This window comes from Camponotus vicinus, unplaced genomic scaffold (genome assembly GCF_025532165.1).
Source record: "Camponotus vicinus isolate PSW18456_S1 unplaced genomic scaffold, iyCamVici1.0 SCAF_1, whole genome shotgun sequence".
Lineage (NCBI taxonomy): Eukaryota > Metazoa > Arthropoda > Insecta > Hymenoptera > Formicidae > Camponotus > Camponotus vicinus.
This window is the reverse complement of record NW_028141945.1, coordinates 32,886,761-32,910,194: the sequence shown is the minus strand read 5'-3', so window position 1 is coordinate 32,910,194 and position 23,434 is coordinate 32,886,761. Positions and strand designations below refer to the sequence as shown.

General features: G+C 38.5%; 1 protein-coding gene across 10 annotated transcripts in view; it reads left to right on the top strand.

The window, feature by feature from the left end:
* Nucleotides 1-23,434, top strand: part of LOC145962087 (protein Fe65 homolog) — a 141,956-nt gene that overhangs the window by 90,809 nt on the left and 27,713 nt on the right. For 9 of the 10 annotated variants that reach the window (XM_083082898.1, XM_083082912.1, XM_083082957.1 and 6 more), the window contains one exon: nucleotides 6,080-6,386. In XM_083082898.1, the coding sequence (XP_082939024.1) occupies nucleotides 6,080-6,386 (307 nt within the window). Of the gene's footprint in view, nucleotides 1-4,320; nucleotides 4,450-6,079; nucleotides 6,387-23,434 lie in introns of those variants that run through there. The other variant, XM_083082968.1, reaches the window with a different exon arrangement.

The following is a 23,434-nucleotide window of genomic DNA, read 5'->3' as shown; positions in this document are numbered from 1 at the left end:
TCCCTGAATTACGCTCGCGTGGAATAACGAAATGAGGTTGCAACGTGAATAAGAGATCGTTACCGTAGAACACGGGCCGAAAAATCTTGACCTTACCGTCTCGCTGCCGCCATCTTGCGCACGTCGTTAAGCTTAACGACCGCTTTCGGAATTGCTCCGGCCTTTTTTCGCCATAACGAGACACGGCACTTGGTCCTTCGCACCCCATTCTCCATGGTTTCCCATGCGAGAGACATTTAAGTTCGTAACTTCATTGTTATAAGGGTAGTGCTACGAGGAGGGATAAAGTGAGAACTTTAACTCGCGCGCTTCATATAATCGCACGCCGGAGAAATCGATTAACCGTTATACCTCGCGATAAGAGCTTGATTGTAGGGATCACATCTTATTTTCGCATTCTTTATCGCAGAACACATATTCTCGTTCTCAGACGATGATAATGGCCTAAAAATAATATTTTTCGCACTTATTTAGCATAACTTTTACTCTTTCGTTTTATTTTTATTTGAGATTTTATTCATTATTTAATTTGCAATGGGAAAAAATTATTTTATTTAGTATAATATTTGTTACTATGATTAATAATGTCATACAATCTCTCTTTTCGCATTTATATTATTCATTCATCGAACTCAGTGAAAAGAAAATCGTCCTGGAACAAAAGTGGCAAGATAACAAACGGACGGTTTCACCGATCGAACTTTGCCGTCGTTCGCTCGGCACGCGCCCTTAACTCGCGGAATGAGGAAAACGATTGAGGGAGGGAAAACGGAGAGTTGTTCCGCGTCCATGAAACTTAATATTCCGTAGGAAGGACTTATATACAATATATATATATACATATATACGTAAGGACGCCGACGGCAAAAAGAAAGACGCACGACACCGGTAAAAACCCACCCTCACCCCCGTCAGCTTTACCACACACTCGCTCGAGGAATCGATAGGGTGACTCATCGAGGGCGGTGACAGAGCTTTTTACCCCTCCTGCCTTTCCTCTGCTCTCTCTCCCTCTTTTTCTGTTTCTACCTTTCTTGCTTACAGCACTCTTTTCCATCCACCCTCAACTTCGTTCTTTCGACCTCGCTCGCTTCCGGTTCTAACGCCCCGTTTCCAACCCCACCCTCTCGCAAGCGTGTCCAAACTTTAAAACTCCCCGCAGCAGCTCACTTTTCGGTCGGACTGTGTCGACTGCTCCCGCACGTTCCTTTCGGGACGACAAATAACGGGACTGCATCCCGAAGTATGCAGTTGTAACTGCGCTGCGTACTTTTCTTCGGAGCTGTGCAAACTGGAATGCAGCCTTATTTGCACTCAATTTGTCGGCTCGTCTATATCAATTGAATTGAAGCTCTTCCCGAAAGTTACCCCTTTTGTTTTCGATATACAAATTTTTTTTTTCGCTGGAATGTTTAAGTAATATTTAATACAGCAATTAAATTTATTATTAACATCATTTAATTGTTTCCTAAAATTTTATCGTCGCAAAACTACGACATAATTATATAGATTGTCACGCATACTTTTTACTTATCGACGATGTAAAATTTTCCTATTTACAAAGTTGCAAAGTTTGCCTAATCTACTTGAAAATAAAATTCAGGCGCGGTGGAATTCGTTTTCACAAATGAATTCAGGAACATTCCGTGAAATAACTTCGAACCATTCACATTTCTACGTTATCCTCGCCACTCTTAATTGTCTCGTTCGCGTAGCCCTTCTCGCGATCCCAACAGGCGTTCAAACTTTAAACTGCTTCATTCCACGCAAAATAACGAGACATGGAACAACTACAAACATATGCTCTTGCTTTAGCGTTAGTAGTGGATAAAATCTTTCAATTCGTTTAGATTTCAAACATAAATTATCCCTTTAGTCCGCGAATTTTCTATCCCTTTTTTCGAACTCGAAAATATCAACGTTAAAAACTCTGGCATTTATACTTTATATTCTGTTTTTGGGTGCATCGTCGAATTTTTAAAGCGTAAAATTATTTTGAAAATATATACGTTTTTAAATATTCAACAAAATTTTTTAAAATGTACACGTATAAATCTTTATTTTGGCGACAAAAGGTGGTACTTCAAAGGAAAACAATCATACGATAACGATTTAGGAATATATCCAACAAAATGTTTTCTGTAAAGAATGCTTCTCGCATTACGGAACTCGTTAGACGCGTCCAAAGCGGCCAATTTTTACCTTCTTCCTGTTCTCGTACCGCTTTCAGACACAACGCGCGTCTGCTCGCGCCACGTGAGAAATTTTTTAAGATGGGATTTTAACGAGCACGTAGGATATTTTTCAGAGTCTTCCTCGCGCGCGCCGGTCGCCTTAATACTTTTCTCGCCCCGCCTGTCTCGCGCGTCGGACGTGCTCTCGAACTTTAAAATACATCCCCGTTGCACCCTCTTTTCTGTCCTCCCCCGGGAGGCCAGGATTTTTGCGGGACGAAAATAACGAGATGCATTCGGCGAAATACAATCCCGTAACCTGCACTCGCACGTATCTATAACGAGAACTGGCGGAACGTCGTCGCCAGCCAATTTGTCAGCCCCGAGCAAACCGCTTCTTTCGTTGATTCATCGATTCTTTCTCTCCAATCTCGTTTCGTATTACGCAACTTTCTTTTAAATTTCTTGCAAATTACAAGCTTCGTCAAGCGTTCCGGGAAAAAGTTATGCCGATTCTTAGTGTTTGTAAATGGAAGTTGAATCAGCATACAAAATTCATACTGCGAAAAATAGAATATTATAAAAATATAAAATAAAATATAATAAAATTAATTAAAACCGTAAAATATAATTAAATTAAATTATTATAAATTTTTCGTAAAATACAATGAAAAATCTAATTTAACATGCGAATATTTTTATAATAAATATAATAAACGCAATTTTTGATGCATCAAAACGTTACAAATACATTTGATTTTGCAAACGTAGATTTTTGATATAATTATGATTTATATAAAAATATTGTTTATAATTAAACTTACAGTTTTGTTTAATTTGTGTTTACAATACGTTTATTGTTTCTTTGTTGATGAAATTTTTTATAGATTATCCTTTTATTAATTACTTTATAATTAATATTAGACATGTCATAAAATAATTGCTGGATTAAAGAATTTTCTAATTGAAAAAAAGCTTTTGTGAAAAAAGCTTACGTTTCGGTAAATAACATGAAAAAAGAAATTTATATTATATAATTTGCGTAGAAAATTGTCATTTCTAAAAATTAAAAAACTAGAAAAATATGATTTATTCTAGTTTAGTCTAATCAACTTTTTAAGAAGGATATCAATATCTAGAAGAAATTTAAATTAACAAAACAATTAATTTTAGCTTCGATTAATCGTTAGGGAAATAGCATCTCTTTCCACTTTATTGTAAACGAGCATTTGAGTTGAGACGAGCGAGCACATTCAGTTAACCCATTAAAATGAATGACAATTAAATTCTACTTTTTTTCGGTTTATTACGTCCATCGAAGGAAATTTGTATTTTTCACTGCATAACTCATTTAGCGTCGTTCCATGCGCAACAAGTTAATGCTTTTTTTTTTGTAATGCTGCGTTAATCCACCTTCAAAAAAATGGGAGAAAAATCGTTGGGCACACGTGATCGTTGTTCAAATGATGAAACGTATCGACGTGGATGATGAGAGTTCATTGCCCATTCGCGCTTCGTATCACAGATTCGTGATCGGTATTTACGTCGCGACCGCAGCTGCCGTAAACTCAAAGTTATGGTGTTTATTGTCGACGCCGTGCCAACGCGGACTGAATAAACATCCGTGAATTCATGCTCGACGGATTTATTTGCGATTTTATAGCGTTGATAGTTACATATTACTTATTCTTTAGCTGCAGATTTTTGTGTATTCGAAAAGCAGAAGGAAAAAGACACCCGGCCGTTAATAACTTTAACATATTTATTTCATGAAGTTTTGAAATTCACGACTTATGAATTTTTAAACTTATTTTTTCGCTTGTCGGGCACAGAGATGTGAATTTAAGACATGAGACAGTGCAGTGCTTTTAGTCCGGCCTATTTAAGGTCGTCTTCGACCCGCGAGTACGACCGAAGGAAGCTCGAGACTTCGAAAGCGGGGAGCTTTAAGCTCTTACGAATCAATACCGGGTGGCGCGAGTGAGATGGGTAGACCGTAGACCAGATAGGAAAGTCGCGGATGGAAGAAAGAAAGAAAAGAAGGAAGGGACAAAGGAGGCCAAGGAGAGATCCAAGACTTGGAGCTCTTGTACGTTTGTTCCCCGATATAGCGCGTCGATAAGTCGTCTCTTCCGCCGATTATTTCGCGAGAGTATCGCCGAATATTGGGCTGAGCCTTTCCGCCAACATGACAGTCATCAAACCAGCATGGACTCCTTTTGTCGGTTCCTGTACAACGTCATTCTCGCCATTGTCGTCTTTCTAAGGATTATCAGTGAGTAGCGAGAGCGAGACATCGATCAGGATTGTTGGATCATTTCGCGAAAATAAATTATTTCATAAAAATAAATTATATTTATGCGTAATAAATTTTATACATGACAAACGATTGAAAGGCTACTTTTTAAAGTAAGAGAAGAGCGTTTTTAAAATAAAAGTTACAAATTACGCGAAACAAAATTTGTTCTCTATCTAAAGTTATAAATTACGCGAAACAAAATTTGTTCTCTATCTAAAGTTATAAATTATGCGAAACAAAATTTGTTCTCTATCAACATTAATTGGAAAGTTATTTATAGATTTTTAATTATATAGATAATTGTATCAAACGGCTACATGTATGAACAATCATAATGACTGCGCGATATGAATTTCTGCGGTCGCGCAAGTTCTATATTAACGGACAAGGTGTACTTCGTCAATATTAACCGCGCTGAATAAATTTTATTAGTATTCCGTGCGAGTTACCGCGAAGATAGTCGAAATATCAGATAACCGCGACTACAGTATTTAACTTGGCTACCTATCTCGGATAAGCTTAAAGCTTAAAGCTTGAGCCATTATTCTCTTGCAACGTCTATCGCCAGATAATACTTGTCTTCGATGATCTCCATCGACGAGCTTTCTTATCGTAATCGTCACCGCGATGGATTAGCCAAATTTAAATTGGATTCTGATTCAATCTCCAACTTCTGGTTTTATTCTCTCTGTGAAAGGCAAACATTTGTCATTTATCACAAAAATTCATTTTTATATTCAGTTTTCAATTTTTGGACATTTAAATTCTTTCTCTTTGTTTATCGGCAATTCGAGTCTTTAAAAGGAAACGTATATCTGATTTTTTGTAGATGTTTTATAAAATTAAAAAGCGACCAGACGCGTCTTATTGCGATGCACTTTGTATCCTTGTTCAAGAGCACTTTATCATGGTTTATCGATATGTATCGAGCAACCTTTAAAACATCATATGCATGCGTCGGCAGCTGCTGCGGTTGATCGCATGTTCTACCATGATCTGCCATAACTCGGAACCTTGACCTTTAGCCGCTCGTTATCTGCTGATATTTAAAGCTTCGAAACCGCGCATTTGAGACACATCGCACGGCACGCGAATTAACCGGGTCGTTCGCAGAAACAGAATTCTGCGAATATTCCTTAAAAATAGAGACTATTATATTACGTACAGTCACGTTAATCGAAATAGCGAAAAGGTAATTGCATGTATCCGGCAAAATCTGTTTTATTTTTTATTTTTTTGATCAGTATTCGATACGATCACTCTTTTTAAACCGTCTGAAATTAAAAATATTACAATAAGAAAATTCTTAAACGCGATGTCTACTAATACTGTGAGGAGATTATCGATTTTATTATCATATAATACCCTTTTTTCTGCGCTTTATTTATTAAATCCGTATATTGTCTGTGAAATAATTAATTTTCCATTATTATTATTTCGTATTGATATTTTTTATTTTAATTAGGCAGATACATAAGAATCACACGAAACACATATGAATCTTTTACGACAAAGCATTTTAATTCACATTCAACAAGCTATAAAAAGATCGATACATAATTATATTTTGAATATTTTTATAAATAATTTTGATTTTGATTTTCAGAAAACGGCCTCCTCTCCTTCGAAAATCCCAATTATCATCTGGACCCAGCTCGACTGGACGATGCTCTGAACAGCAACGGAAATGGCAGCTCTCTGTATGATGAATTGTATCAGGAATTGGTCGGCAGCGGCGGCAGAGGTGGCGAGGTGACCGGCGGCGGGGGAGGGGGCGGAACGAGGGTGCAAGCACGCCGAACCTACGCCACGTTGGATTTGGGCAGCATGGGGGTGGACGTCACCCAGGGCCCCCTCACGCAGGATTCCGTGACGGACGACGCTTCCGACAACACGGACAACCATAACCTAGGGTGAGTGCCGTTAGCTCTATCACGTTTTTCCTCTCTCTTTCTCTCGTTGGCGACCCGATAAATGGTTTTCCGATGTACACTGATGGAAAGATATTGCCGCGCATAGAAATTGAGGACATGATAGAACGAGAATACGATAAAATACTGTCATATTCACTGAATTTTTTAACGTGCATTATTACAAGTTTATTTTCTTCTGCGAAATTAATTTTCTACGGATTCTTCAGGATTTTCTCGAGTTAAGGAAAACGACAATTGATAAAAACGGGAAAATTATAGCGTGTTACCTATAAAATAAAATTAATATATTATATTAATAAGTATATTTTTGATATTTGAAAAAGAAAAATTTCGACTGAGATAAAGCAGAAAATGTATATAATCATGATCATGAATCGAAAAGTAGCCTTCTGTCGAGATTTCATTCTTCCATTTCGACCAACTGAGACATCTCTTTGGAGACTCCTTTGGGAAAATGTAATAAGCTTCGTGCAGCGAAATAGAAGCCGATTCAACCATCCTCTTTTTCCCTCGTAATATAAGATCCGGCCACCCAGCGGCCGTCGATAAAATTTTCGAGTCGGACCTCATCGGGATACCGCATAAAATTTCAATAAATCCAGGAGCTAGAAGAGAGAGCTAGAGAAAGAGAGATAGCTCGGTGAAACGAACGGTCGATGTTACAAGACAGTTCGAACTTATTCGCGACTGTTACACGATTACAATTCAACGTGACCCTACGCACAGTCGGAACTCACTTCTTTCTTCTTTTCTTTTTTACATTTCCATCGGGATTCCGTTCTATTGTCCGACTCTGCTATCGAATTTCCGGAAATATTTTTTAGGATAACATGAGAATCACTCATTCTCATCAATCGGAAATCGGAAATGCGTTAAATTCAACGGAAAAAAGTTGTAATCTCATATAAAAGAATCTTTATAGAATAATGATCATGTTGTGAAAAAATTATGAAGCTACAAAGTAGAACGATGTAAAGTCTGATTATCGTTTCTGTTTTATGTAATATACAATAAGGTAATTATTTCTGTTTGATATTATAATAGTATTTGTTATGTCATTTTAGAAAAAGTCTGAGCATAATTAATTTTTAATTTGTCGGCAAAGAGAATAATGCAAAGTTCTTATCTGTATTTTCATTGATTTTACATCGCTTATAAAAAATGTACTCTTCTGATCTTTCATAACATTTGAAATTGTTAAACTTTCATCCCCTCTTCTCTCCCGTCTCCTTAATTTTGAAAACAAGATTTTCCGAAAGGTCAAGACGATCGTGTCTTTCAGTTCCAATCTACTTTTAGTTAAGATTGAAATTAGATTTGTCGCTTCAGTCAACTTTTATAATCAGTTTTGAATGTCTCGCCTCGCTCTCTCTCTCTCTCTCTCTCTCTCTTATCTGACTTTCAATCAGCTTTACTTTGATAGAAATATCTCGTCGAAATATCTTAAAATAATGAGAATAAAACTAAAAGATTCATTAAAATTTCGATTAATATTGTAATGAATTATTAATTAATTCCATATTTTATCACATTTTTGTATTTTCTGAATACTTTTTATTTTTCATCTTTAGATGACTGACTTAAATGGATATTTTATTTCGATATTTTGAATTGAAAACCCTTTCTAAACAAATAGTATGTCGTATCAATTTCATTTATTTCATGGAAAAGTCAAGACACATTAACGATTAGCCACAGTTTCGTGAGAGAATTTCTATCTTCGGTATAATAAATTCCTTTTTTCCCCTTAAACCCGAACTCTTTTGCCGACCCGGAAATCCGGGCGAGCATAAAAATGCAATTAAGGAAACACCCGACGTCTGCCTGCCTCCGCATAGTGTCTTTTTTCCTGGAAGGTGCCTTTTCCTCTCTGGATCTTCAATCTTCATCCTGTTTCATATTTCCCCTCGAGTTTATCTTCTGAGGCTTTTAGCGTGATACGTGATAATAAGAATGCGATGAGAGAGAAAAACAAAAGTGTCGACTCTACCACACACTTGATTATCTATAAAAATTTATGGATAATTTTAATTTAAAATAAACCTCGAAAAATAGAATATATCTCTCGATGAATGCGATGCGCGACGAGATATTAGCGGAATAAAAGTAAAATTAGATTTCTGTCCGCCATTATAGAGATGATATATACGCGGAAAAGTTTATCCTACGAAATTCCAAGGGGTGAACGCTCGATTCGTTCGTGCTTTTTTCCTTGTCCGTAGTAGCTCTCTTGTTCGCTGTGTTGTCGGCAAAATGACGAAGTAAGGTAATGACGCCATCGCAGCCAACGAGAATACGGCGTTGTTGATCGAATTTTATGGGTACGGCAGGGGGGAGACGAAAAGCGAATTTCACCGGCGACGAGCGACCCGGCGAAGGCTTTCATCGTGGGTACCACGTTAACTTGATTTACGTGATGTGCTCCTAACGTACGCAACGTTACGTCGTTAGATACTCGACACACCGAAATAGCTTCGCTACCGCGACTGCATCGATGTTTGCGACGAAATCGGTAATTTCATCCTGTTTGATGAATGAACAAATTGCGTTTAGAAGATGCGTATGTTCGCGCAGAGATTTTACGATCGTAAAAAAAGTGATTTCGTTATTATCAGTAATATAAATTTTTCAACATATTTCTAAGAAATATCTTATATTTATGAATGTGGTCGATATTAAATTATCGAGTTTTATACTGTGTACTCATATGTTTGCATGGAATTGTCAGCTTTTCGCGTAATCTACCACAATCCGCGAATCATATTTAACAAACCGCACTAGCAGCAATCACGATGCAGTAAATTTTCACGAAACGCTCATTAAATACAGCCACAGTTTAACCGCGTTTGTCGACAAGCGTTGGCTTTTTAGAATTTTTAGAAAAAAATCTTTGCGCGTGCAATTCCACTTTGCATAGTTACTTTGTCATCTCCAGGAGATGGAAGGAACGGAGGAAAGAGGCAGGGGAAGGTAAAAGGCATAGACGCGCGAACTCGAAGACGACAGTCTAGGCACGAAACGTCCCGACATTTCCACCTCCGGCTGAATATTAGGCGATAAGCTAGCCTTTCGGAGAAGAGGGTGGCGAGAAAGGATCGACGGTTGAGTCACGATAGGGCAAAGGTGCGAGGAAGGTGACTCGGTACGAGTACGTGTTTGTGTGCGTTTGGAGATTGAACTCAATCTAAACTTGTGACAAACTTTGCTCGAGCCCTGCGCTATCTCTCATACCTCTGTCGATTCGCCATCTACAACCTCCGACCTTGTTCGCGATAGAGTGGTGGTGACGTCTTGAGACCAAACGGGTTACATTCGCATCAAAGCGCGCGATGGAATCTCGCCGTCTACGTAAAGAAAGAAAAAAAGCACATTTTTTTAAAACGAGATCTTTGTCTCGAGTTGCCATTTGAGATTTTATTATTGCATAATAAAAAAACTAGTGAGAAAGATTTGTAGAAATAATTAAATGTCATTACGATGTGAGAAACAGTACAATTATTGTTTCGATTAATAATGTGCTCTCTCTCTTCTTTCTTTCTTTTTTAAAATAGAATAAAACCACATACATATTTAGTATACTGTTAATTTATATTAGATACTTGATTATTGCATAACAAAGCTCAGTCTAACTTTGTAGGAAAATGAAAACGCGGCATGAAAAAAGCATTTTACATGCTGAAATAAATAACCGCGCTTGGGAAATTATATACGCGAGAAAATGGTTTAATACCAGAAAAAAAGATCGGAATTTATGAAAGCGTTTTTAATAGCGCGCCAGAGAAAGGTCTTGATATATCTATCCGACCGGTCTGTAAAGAGCAAAGGAATATTAATGAGGAAATGCATTTTCTTCGTTAAATAAAAGTCGGTCGCGTACAAAAAGCCGAATTAAAAAATTAGAGGTCTCCAAAGACGCGCCGCACTGCTGGCAATTAAAAGTCGCTTTAATTTCACATTGCTCTAAAAATTCAGTAAAACGCCGCGTGCATTTTTCTTCTTCTTTTTTTTTTCGAGTCCGCCCCTCGCCGGACGGTATCCTCATGAAATGCAAAACGGAGTCGTAGCTCCGAGTAAATCGCGTTTCATCGCGAGGCACCGTCGATGAAAAGTGGAAATTTCCGCGCGAAAAAGGAAGCGCTGATAACGCGCGAAACGAGGTTATCGGGCTGAATGTGTGTGTGTGTGCATGGGGCAAAATTATGTCACGACTTCCACGATTTTGCATCGCTAGTTTCCACCATGATAACAAAAGTTATGCTGCACTATGGCGTCTAAGATAATTTTCTTTTACGCGCCATCGGTGCTGTAAAGCATTTATCAAACATTTTCTTCGTAATTTCTTCAAGAAAAGAACTTTCTTCCAGCTGCAATTAAACGACAATAAAAATAAAATAAATGTAATGAGAAATATTATCAAAACGATACATCTAAAAGATAGACATTTTATAATCGTAAAATTTCATAGCAAAAAGAACGATTCTTTTACAATAAGATATTTTTCATAGATTTTTTATCTAGCGCATAAAATTATCATAGAATAAAATGAAACAACATGACTAAACTTCTGACAGATTCACATTATTTCTCGTCTAGCAAAAGAGTTGATCTAACTAGTAGTGACAGAAAAAGCAAGACAGACGAGAACTATAGATTAATGTGAGTCGCATCAATCTCCATCGGTAGCTGACGGCTTATCTGCCTCAACGTCAAACCACCACCACCGCTATTCACCATCCATATTCACTTATGGACACCTTTCGTCCTTATTCGCGGTCCCTTTGATCTCGTCTTTAGATAATCATTTTGTGAGCATACAGGAAAAAGAGAAACTGTCGAGAAAGATGGAGCACTTTGCCCACAAAAAAAGTTTGATTAAAGTACTTTTGAAAGAATACACGTTACACATTAAATAAAATTTAATTTTGTTACTTAAAAAAAAAACAGATTCTTTTGCCTTTTATAAAATTCAATTCTTTTCATACTAGCTTGTCGATAAAACTGATTTAATGACTTAGCAACAATCTCAATTTTAGCTTTTATGTCTTCTATTTGGCAGCTGTCGCATGAGAAATCGAATAAATAAATGTGGAGAGTGTGAGGGCACAGATCGCGAAATAATAAAAATCACTTGCGTTATTTTCCGTTCCTCGATAAGAACTTGCTGCCAAACTTTACATTTGCAGATTCTCGTAAATCAACTTGTGCGCCGAATGTCGCGCGTGGGGAATATAGCGCGACTTTCCGAAAAAAGATTCGTATTTCGAGAATGTTGAATAAGAGGAAAAAGCAACTGCGTGTGTTGGAAATACATGTCGACGTCTGTCCCGCTCGTAAAAAGAAAATTTCGCATAACCCGCGTCGCGCGCGCGTTTTCGTTCCTCGCAAAATATACAGCTAGATAACTCGGATTTTGCCGGTCGCGGTCCATCGTGCGGGGACTCTCTTCATTTTTATTATCGCGCCATTATTGCGTACGATCCCCGCGAACAGTTGCGATACCGGGTGAGAGCTCGCGAACGACCCTCAGGGCAGAATTCGTGCATAATCGCACCGACTACACAAAGCGACGCCTCGTAACGACGATGTGTCGACCGGTATCTCGATAAAGTCCCCCGGGCTCAGCTTAATTCAGGAAGCACGAACCCATAAGGAATAGCGAGTTGGGCGCCATTCTGCGGCGCGCGCGAATTGCGAGACACCCGGTATAGTATCGATGCGCGTTCGAGGTGAAAGAGAAAGAGAGAGGGAAAAAGAAAATTGCAATAAGTTTCTCTCTCAGCTAACCGCTCATTTCTCATCGTGCCATTAGAGATCTTTTTTGCTTCTTTTTACTTTTATTGAGAGTTAACGACGAATCGCGTTTTCAACGTGGGTCAAAGACCGCTGTGATCCTAGCTGTTTTTATAGGGAGTTTATGATGATTTAAAGCTTAGAGAGGTGCGCCGAGAGAAATGTCCGCTTGATTTAAATAGATTGTCGGTCCAAGGAAACGTCGAGTGAAATTAAAGAATTGTTGCGCGATCCGTAGACAGGCTATATCGCAATTCGCTACGATAACATCCGCGGAAATTTTGTAGGTAGAAAGGCATAAACCCATAAGGAACGACACGCAATTCCCGAAGGTTTTGGGGAGAAAGAAAAGGCAAAGGGATCTGCGAAAGAAGGAGGAGAAGTGTGAGGAAAGGAGCTCGGCGGAAACACCTCACACCTCGCAAGGATAGGTATCTTAACGATCGTGTCTGAGGTGGGGTACATTGGGCGTGAAATAAGGTGCCTTTGTTAGGGCAGCTTTTCTTTAGAAGAAAGCTCATCCCTTTCTTTCCATCTTCCTCTCTATTTCGGTCTTCCTTCATTCTCTTTCTTTCTCTCTCTCTCTCTCTCTCTCTCTCTCTCTCTCTTTCATATGTTCTGTTCTCTCCTTGAAATCTTCACCCTCCGTCGTCTTCTCTTTCGTTTCCATCACCGCAACCCTCCACGTGAGGTTCTTCCGAAGGAAAGTGCGTCGCCTCTGATGCCTCCTTCCATGGTTTTGCCACGCTCGTTTTCACAAAACTAGACGAATGGAAGAAGAGAGTGTTTCCTCGCGATTCTTGACAATCGTGATAACTCATATATTAACGGAAACCTGAAGCGCTTACGAAATTCTTGCATGACATTAACAGCAGAAACAGCATAATTTTGTTCTCGATAATTATTAATAGAAATAATATAGAGAAATAATTATAATTATTTTTATGATTTTTAAAAAAGGAAAATTATTTTATATATATATTCGAGGATACTATACATAAGTCCGTAAAAATTTTAAAGCGCATCGCGTTGATTCTAGATTAAATCGCCGTTTAAAGACGTATTACTTGAGAATATGATTCAAGATGAAACTAATGTATATATATTAGTTTCGTCTCGAATTGATTAAATTTGATTAAATATACGATCTGGAAATTTTATAGACGTATCGTTACCGTTACCATCGTTGCCAACACGTAATCTCATTATTTACAACATAGTTGAACGACAGCCCCTGACTTTATTTTTCTCCGGGACTGAAGTCTTAAAATTTCACTCCGCGATATTGCTGTCGCTCACGTGTTAAGAACTGCACGAACTAAAAAGCTGAAACGACTGAAATAAATTCAAACATGTTTCGAAGGATTTTCAATATAACGATTCTTTTCGAAATTGGTCGCGAAGCAGTCTGCAATCATATTCCAAGATAAATCAATATTTCAATATTAAATTCGGGTTTGAATCGTTTTAATTCAATATAAAGAAAAAATACGAAAAAATATCTTTACTCCGGGAGGATTAATTCTTCCGAGTCAAATTATTATTGAGCTCCTAAAATTGAATTCAATTTGCTGCTCTTGATATAGCATAGGTGCCATAAAAATATAAATAAATAAGAATCGCTTGAATACTCGATGTAAAAGCACGGATTCTCGTTGCACGAGATCATATATATTCGTATCTGTCATTTCTCCTCCCTTTTATTCGCCGCGCATGAATCCGCGACAATGGAAGTGGTACGAGTCGATAAATAGCCAGACCGAACGGCAGCGCCCGGAAGGAATAGAGGAGATAACCGGATGTGTCGATAAACAACAAGCGGAAATTTGTCCGATGAATTTATGATGGCAGGATGGTAGCTAAATTTGCGACGCTCGATATAACAGGCGGTCAAGAAAAGCACATAAGACAAGACATAGTAATACGCTGCTAGTAAGATTCACGTCGTAACGTTGCAAGCTACGAGAATAAACGCCGTAGTTAAGATGTGTTACATTGGGTGTAAGGCAACGTGCCGGGAGTCTTGACGCTATCGCAAGGGACACGTCTACCTTGTAACGTGTACGTGTACCTTGTGTATGTTTGCGGACGGACGTTTACGAAGAGACACGCGAGCGAGCTTATGGCCGCGAGTATCTTCGCTATAATGTCGAACGCCGACATATAAATAATGCACCGTCCTCGGTATGCTTGCATATGCAATGCAGCTGCATACATCGGTGAATTTATGTAGAGACTCCGCGTCGCCTGCGCTCGGTCGTTGATAAAAGTTTCAACATGGCTATTCGCGGCTGCAGATCGAACGATCATTAGGGATTTTATCGACTGCTCGAGAGATACTCTCCCGTTTCTGCTCGCGAAACACGATATATTTTCAATATTTGTAAAAACTACCGCGCGATCAATTTTCACCGCGCGCTGAAATAAAATTTGATATTTTTTTTTTGTCGTAGACAATTACACTTGGGTAAAATTCGATAGAAAAGATTTTTGTAACCGCGTCGAGTAATAAAATTGATACCGTGGTTGCGGAATTGTGCGATGCAGATACAATTTTATTCGATTCAGGTGCGTCTGGTATTGAATACGTCTTCGGCAATATACCGTATGAATAGGAGCATTGTCGGAGACGTAATACAGTCGGAGGCACCGAGAAAACGTAACTATTCACTGTGACATCGTGTCGTACGTGTATCACTGTAGCTATAAAATCGATACACATTTATATTTTATGCCGCAGCAACGACTTTTTAAGCCATGCGAGACGTACGGTTGAAATTGCGGCGGAATATTTTCAGATTTTATATTTTATGCGTAGAAATTTGCGACTCGATTGATGAAATTGTAACAGGAAGGAATTAGACGCCGCGACCAAAAATCTTATTTAAAAAAATTATATAATTTAAACTACGACTCTTATATATACCATATATATAGAATATTTACTTTAGAATTCCTATCACCGCGGAAAATACCTTTCGAAATAAGATTTGGTCGCGATCCGCTGCTCGAAAAAGAGAAGGAACGCGATCGAAAAGTTTGGCTAAGCCCTACGTTTCGATATTCGCTCCGGGGCCGATAGATAGAAGCGGATTAGGGGCGTTATCGGGAGTGTCGGGAAAATTCCTGTTCGACGCATCAGATTCGCCGAAATCTCCGAGGCAGGCGGCGGTGCAAATCCGATATTCTTTGGGCGCGTACATACACGGCGCGTACTCAAGAATGCAACACGGATCGGTATCGATCGGGTAGAGAACGCGAGAGAACTGCGCACGAAACACGTACAAAACCGCCTCGCGCTACTGAAAATTTCAATCCGCGATTTCCATTCTAACGAGAGATCGACGGGCCGGCCCGCTGAAGGGTCTCCAATTTCATGCAAATCACCAGGGCATCGCCGCGAGAGAAGGAGAGAGAGAAAAAGAGAGATAGAGAGAGCCAGCTTCTCTGCCGCTGGCAACTGTAATGCAACTGTACCATGTACGATATACGAGGACCGGATGGAGGAGTTTGTTATTAAAATACCGCCTTCGAGAGGTCGAGGCCAACGATATGTTCCGTCGATGTTTCGTTTAACCCGACTTGAGAAACGTCGAGCGTTGCAAAATACATCGCTCTCCTCATGGAACAACACATAAACGTCATATTCTGGAAACCAACTATAAATTATTGAAATTATCAGGATCTTTCTCTCCCTTTTTTAATACATACTCCAAAATGGTTGTTATAGAAGATGTTTTCACGTTTATTCTTAACGTTGAACATTATTTAGCTTACGATATTTTCCATGCAACTTTTATCGCATTTCCCGTTCCTCGGCGTATTTCTCGAAATGTGCTAATGCACACGACCAACGCAAATTATTTTCCACCGTCGACTCGCGTTATTTTCGCACCCTCGCATTCGGTACCGACGGCGAATGCTTTCTGTAATAGTTATACGAAATAGGTGCAACGCGGCGAAATCGCTTCCGGTAAAGTCTCATTATTCCAAGGAGGCGATAAATAGCGACCTGTTTTATGCAAATAGTCGGATGTAGGCACGGAACGGGCTGCGCCGCGTCGCTCCGCAAACAGAAAGAGAAAGAGAAGGCAACTTCGTTATTAAAGTGCTTATATCGCGCTGTGATGTCGCGGGAAAGAAGTATCGCGGACTCGCCTAACTCGTGAATAATAAACGGCGGAAACTAAAAGTCTGCCATCCGTCGCCCGACGATAACTGGCGCATTTCCGCTCGCGGGAATTAAATTAAACTGCAATTTTGTACATTTCCGTTACCTTAAACGCATATAGAAAGTAGAATTTCTAAACTTCTTTCATTATATTTTAACACAAGCCGCAAAATTATAGTCGGCGCTTAACGATAAACGACAATAACGATATATGTCTGTGTGAAAATATATATAAATTATTCTCCATATATGTATAATAAATAATTTAATGTACATTTTTCGCAAAATATACAACTCTTTCTCGTTAATTTATTAGTATAATATTAATGTTTCGTTTTGTTTTCGTGCTCATAATTTATTCCAATTCTTAGTCACACTTTTACGTCAAAATTACGTCATATGTAGCTAATAAAACGGAGCAACGGCAGTTGGAGAAAAATAGAATAGTAACCGTTCGTACGAAGGTTGCGAGAAATGCGTTCCTCCAAGATATCGTGCGATAAGGGTTCGTTGGGAAATGGCCCCGAGGATCGAATTTCTCCTTTTCGTCGATCAATTCCATCGCCACACGGCAGCCCTCCACCCTCTCCTCGCGCTCCCCTCGCGGTCTCCATGCGGATATTCATCGCCCGTTTTCGCTGCATTGCGCAGAATGCCGATAAATCGCATTATCCGGAAACGACCGCTGCCCTGGAACGGGCAGCTTATTTGGCCCCCGCTTAAATTCTCCAGTCTAAGCCATTTCCAGAGCTCGGCGAGGAAAGGCGTCAGCGCCGAAAACCATCGCGGCCCCCGTTATCCTGAATACGATATTTGAGATAAGGCAGAATAAAAATGAAAGCATCTTGATGTCTTTATTAAATTTTAATGACGTCGAGAATATCGTCGATACGGCTGCGCTCATCGTATTGGCTTGTAAAAGAAAATGTTACGCCTAAGACATTTGGAAAAGAGAAAGAAAGAGAGAGAGAGAATATCGTATCAAATAATCTAATCTGATTAAAAGAGAACGAGCTGAATAAAATTTAATCTCGTAATTATTTAAATTTTCCGCTTTTCTGTTTATATCGGAATTTACTGAGATGCCTCGTACTTTCAGCCAAGACTGTACGTCGTACATCATAGATTCCCGCTGTTTCCCTAATTCGAGCTTGTTCGCCAGTGAGCAGAAAATTACGATGCTCGTGCACTCGATAAACTGCCATTCGCGACGAGGATAAAAGTCTGACGGTTCTCGATCGGCCGTGCCATTCGTCTCCCTTAGTCTCGATGTAATGCGATAAGATCGACCTACGGGCTCGTAACTCGTCAATGGAACACACACTCACACATTACTCTGTATCGATATAAAATCGTCCTCTCTCTCATCTTCGGACCTTCCGTGTGTTTACTTCGCGTTACTATCGTGGCACAGTAGAAAAGATCGATTTCGACCGGACAAGCGCGTCGGGTACGATTCGGTTCCTACTACTGCACTTTAATCGCAATTGTATTTATAGTCTCGATGGGATACTCTCAATAACAATACTCTACATTCGTAAACTTTATACAGAAAGCATATTGCTTTTTCGGATTTTAATCCATTGTATTATTGTTAGTAATATGCATTTGATATTAAAAGAATTTTAAATATTTATGTTTTAAATATAATACTCATTTTATATTTCATTTTATCAAAATTAATTATAATTAATTAATTGCAAATAAAATATATTGTTCTGTATTTAATATTTATATTTTATATTTTAATGTTATTATATATTTATATATTATATATTATTTATATATTATATTATTATATATTTATAATACATTGAATGATTGAAAAGACAAAATATATAATTAATAATATATAGTTAATTAAATTATATAATAAAAAATTTATAAAAAGGATATTATATAATTATATAAATTGAATGATTTTATTAATTATATTTGTCTTTCCTTTTTAGAAAAAATTATATTGAATGTTTAATTGCTCATCTGTAGCATTTTGATGGATATTAAGTTATACAATTATGAAGGAAGATATGTAAGAGATTTAGCTTTATATTAATCAATTTTTATGTATAAACTTCTTACATTGCGCGATTTATTTCTTATTTTCCTGCGTGAAAATTAAAGACGAAATTAGCGTTCGATTCGCGCAGCCATCCAATTTAATCGATAGACTGTCGTTTTAACGATGGCCAGTTGCCTCCGTGCGGATACGAGCTTTGAATGAAAATCCATCGGAAACTTCACGTTCATCTAGAGAGGGAAAAGGGGCGAATCGATCCGTTACATGTCGAAATCGTTTTCCGCATACAATGAGAACATCCATCTAGCCGCCGTGCTTCTTCTAACATGCGACTATTTTGCTGAACACGTTATTTCGCTGACAAAAACCTCGTGGTTCGTTCACATTTCACCAACGACACCGAATTGTATCCTCGTGTCGTCAGTCGCCAACAGGAAATCAACTGTCCCGCTTCGTCGACTCAATTAACAATAAATGATCGTCGGGAACGGGATAAAAGTCTGAATTTTCTTGTGACGTAATGATATGAAGAAATGAAAATTACATTCTTTCTTTTTCTCTCTCTTTCATTATTATTTTTTTATGAAAGTTAGAATTATTGAAAAAATTGTTTAAATTCTGGAAAACGTAAAATGCATTTTTATAATACACTAAAGTGTATTTATAAGTGCATTTTTTCTAAAATACGCCATTATATAAAAAATGAATTTACTTATATTTTTATTTATCTCTTTACAATATTTATTTACTTATTTTTGCCAATATATTCAAAGCTATTTCATTTGTACATTTTTGACCAGTACATATATACACACACACACACACACACACAAAGATAGGCCGATACACACATGCACACACGTGTGCGCACGCGAGCTTGCCAAGAGTCTCGGCTTCCATTTGACATTCTACGGGTCGTAGCGAATTTCATTTATATGCTAACTTGAAGCTGCGTGCACATTTCTACATTCCACCTTGCGAGCTCGTCGAAACGTGCCCAATGCACAATGCACTCCCGGCTGTCATTGCACAACCAGGAACAGGAGAAAACGCAAAAAGAGTATCTCTCGCGAAACGATGTCGAGTCGAAAATTTCTGTTCGTTGTTAAGCAGTGTCCAAGTCTCCACTCGAAATAAATCGATATAATTTAATCTTGTATGAAAATATAGAATTATTAAAGTACAAATTCAACAATCTGGATGTATTGAATTGAAAACTATTTTATAGTTATGATATAACATGTAATATAAAACTAAAATATAGAAAAAATATAAGACTTAAACAACTTTAAATTATTTTTGCTGTTAAAACGATGTCTTTTTTCACTTCTCTAAACGAATGCAGCAATGCAGTTTTTCAGTTCATAAATCCGATCTATATTTTATTTTATTTTCCTTTAACTGTGTGTATAGCAAGATGAGAGTAGGAAAAAAATTAAAATTTAATACTTAATTAAGCGATATTCGCTAATGAAGCGGATTAAACCAACATTCACTCTCGACATGATCTCTTTTTTTCTCTATCTTTCTCTTTCTCTTTCTCTTCGCTAAAGGTGACTAGGGTGATGAATTATTATGTTCAAGGAGCGCAATGCGATACGCGATTTAATGATATCCTGTCGACCGCGCTTAATTATCGTACAATGTTAATTACAACGCGATTAAGTCGGTCAGCAAGCCGACTATAGCAGCAAGAAATTCGAGCCTGCACATGAGTCGTAACAATGATATTCTCGGAAGTGTCACAGTTACATCAGTGGGATAATTAGATTCTCTCGATGCATACTGTCTTACGAATAAAATTTATTTTAAGAATTATAATAGAGAGAAATATTATATATATATATATATTATTTTAATTGCACCTAGCTTTTCGCGCAAGTAAAGAATAGGTTATAGAATTTCTAAATCTCTTTTATACGATTTATATATTTATATTCTACATGTAAAAATACGGAAAAGAAAATTTTCGTTCGAACACGCGACATTTATTTAAATCATATAATCCTCAATAAGCTTCCTCCTTGGCGAGAAGTCATCGGTCTTATGTATTATGCAGGAACGAGAATCGAGGAAAGACAGGCAGTTGTACAAAAGAAAATGGAGAGGACAGACCGCGTTCGCCAGTGGTTTGTTATGCGCGACACGTGTCGTGTCGTAAACTTTCCGTCCTTCTTGCACCAGCATCTCGCTGCGAATTTCGGCTTATCGTAAAGTACTTTTGGGAAGATGGCCGGCGAAAGAAGTTCTTCTTTTGGGATTCGCCTCTGTGTCGATGTATCTTGAGTGGACGAGAGATCGCGAAGTCAACTCCGTCTAGATCTTTTTCCAGTAGATGTAGGAGGCAATTGAACAAATCTTAAGGATTTAAATTCATGAAAAATAACATAAAGCGAATTCTCTTCATTATGTATAAAAAATATATAATATTAGATATGTTCAATTGAGTCATTGCACTAAAGTCATTGTACTAAAGTCATTGTATAAAATCTCAGTATATATTTCAGTTAAATATATCTAATATTAGCGCTAAATAATATTTCGCATTTAAAATTAATTTCAACGCGAATATTTTATCGCACATTTCCTTGCAAGAGATAAATTGATGAGCTTTACAAGCTATCAAGCTTCGCGAGCTATCAAATTTGCACGAGTTAATATATTTTTAAATCAGATTAGCCATCCTAGCATCAAATATTCAAAACGTATGTTAAATTATATATAATAAAATTTAAATAAAAGAGAGTGGAAGAGAGAGAGGGAGAAATAAATACCACCGCAACGTTCATAATATGAATTTAATCGAAGGGAATAAAATAAAATCTGAAAAAATCGTATAACTACCAAATACGTACACACGGAAGAGTAGGAGGGAATGGGATGCAGAAAGCATGCAATTGTAATTCGAAAATTCAGCGCTTTGTCACCGGCGAATCCCAGGAGGTAGCTAGCGTCTTTTCTAAGCAAAGCGACAGGAGCAAGGAAATTTTGGTATTTCGTAGTCCCAGGTCGCCTCGCTCGCACGACTGACTCTGTGCATCGCGATGCGAAAATAGAGAAATCGACTGACTGGCGACGGTCTCGCGAAACGCGTCGCGTGCATGCGGAAGGTAATAAGGGAAAATGGCAATAGCGTAGAACGTGGAGCAAACAAAACCAGAGAAAATGGCGTAGATAGATGTAGATAAAGAGAGGAGAGAGAAGGCAAGGTAAATACGTAACCAGCGCGAGGGGAGACAAGATGATAGATCGACTCGGGCACCGAAATGCAAGGCAAGGAAGATTGTATTCGACTTCCGCGGGCAAATTCCGAGCGTAATTAAATGCAACTTGCGCGCGATATCGTTGAGAACACGGAACTTCCTCTAAAATCTAACGTCTGCGCACGAAACCATTTCTCTCTACATCAGATATAACTGTTACTCTTTGTTTTATTTCACATTAATAATGTATAATAACACACACACACACAATAATTATTGAGAAACTATCGCGTGCAATTTCATACATAAATAATATACTCATGTATAAATCACTCGTTTGCTATTGTTTGCATTCAATATTTATCGCAAGTTTACGTTCCTGTGTTATGGATCATTTCAATTTACGGTTCTAAACTACACTAGGAATCGTCGGAAAATGAAAAGGAAACAGACACTCGTACGGCTCGTCGAGGAAAAAAATATAAACCGAGAAACCCCAGACTTTCTGCGTTCATGCGATTGCGTTGATCTGCGAACGAACACGAAGGGGCGAACAGGGAACAAAGTTGAGGGTTGTGTCGGAGAGGAGAGCGGACAGAAGGGTGCCTCGAAAATGTAGGTAAACTCGTGCCGTAGGTAGAACATGTTGCGGACGAGGGGCAACTTGCACGGGGCGAGGAGTCGATCAAGGGCCAACGAACCCTTCTTACCCTTTGACCCTTCCCAACCGGCTCTCCCCGCCCCTCTCCTCGGGGCAACCACGTCGACGAGGATCCTCTCGACCGGAAGTGCTTTGCAATGCAAGTCGTCGAGCACGAACGCGGCGCTTTGTGGTGCATCGCGATGCGTCGAAGAAGAATCGATTGCGAAGATGGCCGGATACGAGTGACGAAGTCGTCGATTGGCCGACGAGTAATCGTTTACCGGATATGATAGCTCATTTCCGTTTCCCGTCGTATCAACTCCAACTTTTGTGATTGCACAACGGAAAGGAAAATACGGTAGGGAAATTCGGTTTAATTAAGTTTCTCAATTAAGAAATTTTCTTTGTACCGTTTGCTCGCAGTTACTTCGCTAATTAGCGACTCGGAGCTTTAGCTTCGTTTTGAGCAAGATCTCGCAACGTTTGCAGAACCAATGTTATTTACAAGCTCAAATTATTATGCGCGACTTCGTTAAAAATCGCGACGAACATCTGCCACTATTTTTACCTTTAAGAGAACTTTTTATCGGACGATTCCACAGAAGTCTCGAGTATATCGAGTGAAGGGAAGGTACGAATAAATATTCAACCATTCTCTGCCTTCACGATCAAGCTCTGTCTTTCTCTCGTTTCTTTTGCGGAAGAGAAAGACATTCGAGTGGACTCCCGATAGGAAAAACGTTCCTTATTCTTGCTCGCGAGATCATCCGGACTTTCCCGCGAGGATCATGGGGTTAAATTCCACTTCCGTATCTTTCTCTCTTTATTTCCTCTGTCTCTCTATCTATCTCGTTCTCCTCTTTCAACTTACTCCCTTTATTTCTCCATTCCTCCGCATTCATGCCGATCTCTCGTCCATGATCCGAAAAATAAAGATCCCGAAAAAGGACGAACGAGAAGATGGGGGAAAAGGCATTGAGGGGGAATTATTGACGACAGCAGGGGACAACTGGCAAATTCCAGGGATGCTTGTGGAAATTACATTCGATCGGCCCATCATCCAAAAAAAGGACGAGCTCCATGTCGTTGGCAAAAAAGAAATTTACCCGACAATGCCTAAATAGTGACATCTTTTCTCAAACTTTGTTTATAATCAGAGAAAAATTCTTACGCTGTCGAATTAACATAATATAAAGGAGA